Source organism: Schistocerca cancellata, chromosome 5 (assembly GCF_023864275.1).
Source record: "Schistocerca cancellata isolate TAMUIC-IGC-003103 chromosome 5, iqSchCanc2.1, whole genome shotgun sequence".
NCBI classification, from domain to species: domain Eukaryota; kingdom Metazoa; phylum Arthropoda; class Insecta; order Orthoptera; family Acrididae; genus Schistocerca; species Schistocerca cancellata.
In genome coordinates, this window is record NC_064630.1 from 608,048,028 (window position 1) to 608,054,027 (window position 6,000).

Genomic DNA, 6,000 nt, shown 5'->3' on the forward strand with positions numbered 1-6,000 from the left:
GTAACGCACAGTTCTGTACATCCTATGCTAGCCCGAACTTCTCTCTTCCCCTCTAATTTCTTATCGTGGCACTCTGCCAAGCGTCTAGTGACACTTTCTACCAACCCCACACTTACACCCACACGTACCATATTCTCTCTCGATAAAACTTCTACCCATCCCCTCTCTTGAACAATGAATTCCTCCTCGATATTTATTCATTCAGTCCCCATTTACCCCACTGAAAGTCAAGGCTCTCCTTCTTTACAGCTCCCCCTGACCTCACTTCTCGGCCTCCTTATCTTTTTTCCACCATCCATGCTAAACATTACCTCTATAGAGAGTACCGCACCAAGGGTATCGATATAGTAGTTTAGTGGGGGAGGAAGTGGGGTTTAGACTGAAGTATGGAGTATTTTTAATGAAAAATCACTCTCTTGATAGAGAAAAACTGTCTAGACTACACTTTTTCGTTTCCTTGGTGCTGGGTGGGTGCAGCAGCCTACCTTACCACCTTGTACCTAACAGATTCCCTTGCTTATACCGATGCCCTTTAACCCTGAAGAACTACTGATGCTCCCCTCCCTGAAAACAATTTTACTCCACTATAGATCCTACAGACTGCAGTGAGCGCGAGGCGCTCTTTTTTAAGAATGACAGTAGCGTTTTACACTTTTTTCAGTGTCTTTTTATCGTCTTTTGATTTTCTATATTTATTCAAAAACTAAGAAAACCAACAGTTTAATTGTACGTAAATACTACTGAAAACGCGTCTATTTAAAACATTTTCCAACTTTTCTTTACATTAGTAGTGTTTGAAAATAATTTAATGCTTTGGCTGTCAACCTCAGGCTATAAAATGAGCAGGGAATGATAAGAATAAAACAGGAAAAAACTGGCTATCCAGATCATATATATTTTGAAATGTGCACAAATTACAAACGCGAATGACAAGTGTTACTGTAATTATTACCGCCTTTCTCGGTTTTGTGCACACCATAATGAACAACTGTTGTAGACATTCTTTTATTTTCATCGACGCTAATATTACTCAAGAGATTTTGTTTTCTCAGTATCATCTTGCAACCACTCTGGGCAGTTTTGGCAAAGTGGATTAATAAAAGTGAAGACCAAAGTAATTTCGGCAAAATTATATCATAATGGTTAAGCTGTGTGTTGGACAAAAACAAAACGAATACCAATACTTGTCTGGGATCAACGGATTCCTTTGACATTCTTTCATCAAATTCTATGCTCTCATTACATGAAAAACAAAAAAACCCGTAACAAAAAAATCTGTAGTGAGGTTCATGTTTTAATTTATGTCATGCGATTAGTACATTCAGGATCGAAAAGTGGAGACATTACAGATGGTGTTTTTATCAATGCTGATAATTATTTTACGAGCATTAGGATGTTGTCTAAGGCACGTTTCCGTGCCTGTGTTTCGTCCTCTATTGAGGGATACATCCGCAGAGACTATGAAGGCGAAGTCAGTTAATTCTAAAATTGTAAAATTTTGAGCGCTCACTGTATCATAATCGAAGGCTTTCTGAACTCACACCCCTCAACCTGCAATTATCACAGAGGATACAGTGTTTGGAGCAGCTATTCTAGGATGTAATGCCAGAAGTAAAGGTAACTGCTTGGCAACTCTGACATGATGGATGCAGAAATGTTTAGTAGGTGGCCATGGTGGTACTGTCGAGAGAGGCCATAGAGCAATGTGGTGAAATTAAATGCAAGAATGGTAGCATTAAGCGTGCAATAGGAATTCCACTGGCAAACGCTGAGAGCCCACAAGTGTAATGAATATACTGAAATTCTCTGTGCCGGCAAAGACTTGTCCGATGACGCGAAAGAAAAAGAAACTGAGGAGGATATAGAATACATAAGGCGTCCATTATTAGAGTCAGAGTTTAAAAGGGCTTAGGAGGAGTTGTGATCAAATAAGGCAGAAGGGGTAGACAGTATTCCATATCTCGATTTATAAAACTAATGCTCGGAGTAGCAACAAAACGTCTATTCCGTTTGGTATGTAGAATATATGAGACTGGCGACGTAGACCAGACTTTCTGAAAGAAGTAAGCCACTCAACTCCGCAGACAGCAAGGAAGATACGTGCGAGCGCTACCGCTCCCCAACTTACCAGCTCATGCAGCCAAGCTGCTGATAACCACAACACTCAGAAGAATAGAAAAAAATGGAGATCTGTTTTATGACTCTCTGTTTGGCTTCAGGAAAGATAAAGACACCAGAGAGGCAATTCTGACATTGCGCTTGATTTTGGAAGCAGACTAAAGAAAAATCAAGGAACATTCATTGGTTATTTCGACCTAGAAAATCGTTGGACTATGTAAAATGGTGCAAAATGTGTGAAATTCAGCGAAAAATAGGATAAGCTATAGTGAAAGAGGGGTCTTATACAACAACAAGGACGAAGAGAGAGCAACACTAGTGGAAGACCATGAACGAAGTTCTCGGATTAAAAAGGGCGTAAGACAGGGATGCAGTTTTTCACCCCTACTGTTCAATCCTTACATTGAAGAAGCAGTCGCTGAAATAAAAGTTCAAGAGTGAGATTAAAGTAAGGGTGAAAGGATATCAATGACACACTTCGCTGATGACATTGTTATCCTCAGTCAAAGTGAAGAAGAATTAAAAGATCTATTGAATGGAATGAATAGTCGAATAAATATAGAATATGGCTTGAGAGCAAACTGGAAAACGATAGAAGCAATTGTAGCAGAAATGAGAATAGCGAGAAACTTAACATCACAATTGACGATCACGAAGTAGGCGATGTTAAGGAATTCTGATACATCGAAAACAACATAAGCTGCTACGGGCGAAGCAAAGTGAACATAAAAAGAAGATTAGCGAAGTCAAAGAAGGCATTTAATTCCAACACAGGACTTAATTTGAGGAGGAAATTGCAAAGAATGTACCTTTGGAGCACAGCATGCGTGGTAGTGAATCATGGACAGTGGGGAAAGTGGAACAGAGTATCGAAGCGTTTGAGCTGTGGTGTAACAGAATAATGTTATAAATTAAGTAGACTGATAAGCGAAGAAATGAACAGGTTCTTCGCAGAATCGACGAAGAAAGGAACATATGGAAACCACTGAGAAGAAGAAGGGACAGGGTGGCAAGATATGTATTAAGTCATCAGGATATAACTTCCATGATACTGGAGGGAGCTCTAGAGGGCAAAAACTGTAGGGGGACACAGAGATTGTAATACACCCAGCAAATAATTGAGGATATGGACTGCAAGTGCAACCTTGAGGAAAAGAGTTAGCGCAAGGGGAGGAATTCGTGGCGAGCCTCATCGTACCGGTCAGAAGGCTGATGACTCAAAAAGAAAGTGAAATAAACAAGTTACTTTTGTTAATTTATTTCAGAATTGTGTCACAACAGTTCTATTTACACTGCAGCCAAAACTAACAGCACCTTGCCTTAATTTTCTGTCTATGGAGTCCTGTGCATGTCCATGGTGAAATTTTTTATATGAACTCTAGTAAAGTTGGCGCTCTAGCTGATCCTGAATGTAAGGTTAATTTGCAGTCATAAAGCCGAGGTCTCTATCTTTCAGATACTCACGTTATTTTGTAATTTAAACCTTTCAATGTTGATTCTCGTTTCCGAAATTGTTGTGATGTGGTAGTGTTCATTATTGTTAACTGGAATACGTGACAGTCTCAGGGTTACCTGTTTGAATTTGTTTAAATATTCAGCTTTCAATTTGCAACAAATAAGGTCGACCGGCGCAATTCAATATACTATGATGTCTAGAAAGGGAATATGCTGTACAGGATGGCAGCCAGTGAAGGAATATTTTAGGGAATTAGTTTAAAAAGTTTATTTCAAAGGCCCAGTGGGATATTCTCCCATAGTGATGATGATGATGATGATGTTTGGTTTGTGGGGCGCTCAACTGCGTGGTTATCAGCGCCCGTACAATTATCCAATCTTTGCTCAGTCCAATTTCGCCACTTTCCTGGATGATGATGAAATGATGAGGACAACACAAACACCCAGTCATCTCGAGGCAGGTGAAAATCCCTGACCCCGCCGGGAATCGAACCCGGGACCCCGTGCTCGGGAAGCGAGAACGCTACCGCGAGACCACGAGCGGCGGACTCTCCCATAGTAATTCACGCCGTGTCTACGTGACACAAATTGCTTGTCTTTCAAAACCGAGGCAGTTCTGTCCAGTTAAAGCTGCTGACAAGAGACGCCCTGAGCCCTCAGCTGAAACTTCTAGAGAATTCACGCCAACTCACGCTAAAAAGCCAATAGAGTGTGCGGAATACCGATCACGTGAGTGGACGCCGGAACGTTCTACGGAGGATAACACACTTGCTTCTCTCTCTTCTAATCAAGACCTCGAGCAGAACAGACGTCTTTTTGGAAGCCAGAGCCTCTGGTTCTGCTTTTCACGACCGGCCACCAACGTAAGTTAACATGAACCGCTTCCCCTTCCGTTGCCCATTTTAATTAATTTTTCAACCTCCTAGACTGGCCTAAACCTGCTAACTTCCGACCCTACGTGCGCCCTTTTGTACTCCGTATATTGAAATATATACTTTTCATTGTACTTGATTTCCTATTTTGTCATTTAACGGCAGTCCTGGATGCCCACTATCAAATCCAAACCGCTCGACCTCCTGCACACTGCCGCCACGAGGCGTATTTATCAACCTTCTTCCCCCTTACCTGCTATTTTATACATTAACATCGGTTGAAGAAGTCCCTCGTAAACTTCCCCTAAATGTGCAGTTGTACTTTATATGAGATGGAGATCGCTTTTAGGTCTCCAGCAGCACTTTTTATCGCTGTATCTCTAAGACAGGACACGTCTTATTCTACGTAGTATGATTCCTTTTTCATCACTTGGCGTTGGTTTTGTTTATAGGCACGTCGCGGGACTGGTTACATCTTCTGGGACGACGTGTCGGCATGGTGCAACGACGTGTTTCCACCTCTTCTGCAACAGATTGTCGACTCCATGGAGTTTCCACTCTGAATTCCTGTCAGAGTCACTTACAGATTTGTGAATTAAATGTTGGCTATCGTAAAGTAAAAGCTTTCAATATTGTACAATATGTATTTTGAATAAAGAGGTAGAACTCATCAAAACTACGGTTTTGGAATTTTATTGTACACACTTCAATATTACACTCCTAGAAATGGAAAACAGAACACATTGACACCGGTGTGTCAGACCCAGCATACTTGCTCCGGACACTGCGAGAGGGCTGTACAAGCAATGATCACACGCACGGCACAGCGGGCACACCAGGAACCGCGGTGTTGGCCGTCGAATGGCGCTAGCTGCGCAGCATTTTTGCACCGCCGCCGTCAGTGACAGCCAGTTTGCCGTGGCATACGGAGCTCCGTCGCAGTCTTTAACACTGGTAGCATGCCGCGACAGCGTGGACGCGAACCGTATGTGCAGTTGACGGACTTTGAGCGAGGGCGTATAGTGGGCATGCGGGAGGCCGGGTGGACGTACCGCCGAATTGCTCAACACGTGGGGCGTGAGGTCTCCACAGTACATCGATGTTGTCGCCAGTGGTCGGCGGAAGGTGCACGTGCCCGTCGACTTGGGACCGGACCGCAGCGACGCACGGATGCACGCCAAGACCGTAGGATCCTACGCAGTGCCGTAGGGGACCGCACCGCCACTTCCCAGCAAATTAGAGACACTGTTGCTCCTGGGGTATCGGCGAAGACCATTCGCAACCGTCTCCATGAAGCTGGGCTACGGTCCCGCACACCGTTAGGCCGTCTTCCGCGCACGCCCCAACATCGTGCAGCCCGCCTCCAGTGGTGTCGCGACAGGCGTGAATGGAGGGACGAATGGAGACGTGTCGTCTTCAGCGATGAGAGTCGCTTCTGCCTTAGTGCCAATGATGGTCGTATGCGTGTTTGGCGCCGTGCAGGTGAGCGCCACAGTCAGGACTGCATACGACCGAGGCACACAGGGCCAACACCCGGCATCATGATGTGGGGAGC

At 43.8% G+C, this 6,000-nt stretch overlaps 1 protein-coding gene across 1 annotated transcript in view; it reads left to right on the forward strand.

Annotated features, from left to right (window-relative positions):
* LOC126188929 (uncharacterized) overlaps positions 1 to 5,015 on the forward strand; it is a 108,772-nt gene extending 103,757 nt beyond the window's left edge. The window contains exon 5 of the mRNA XM_049930650.1: positions 4,898 to 5,015. Coding sequence (XP_049786607.1) covers positions 4,898 to 5,008 — 111 coding nt within the window. The 3' untranslated portion in view covers positions 5,009 to 5,015. The remainder of the gene's footprint in view (positions 1 to 4,897) is intronic.
* Positions 5,016 to 6,000: the final 985 nt, after the last annotated feature.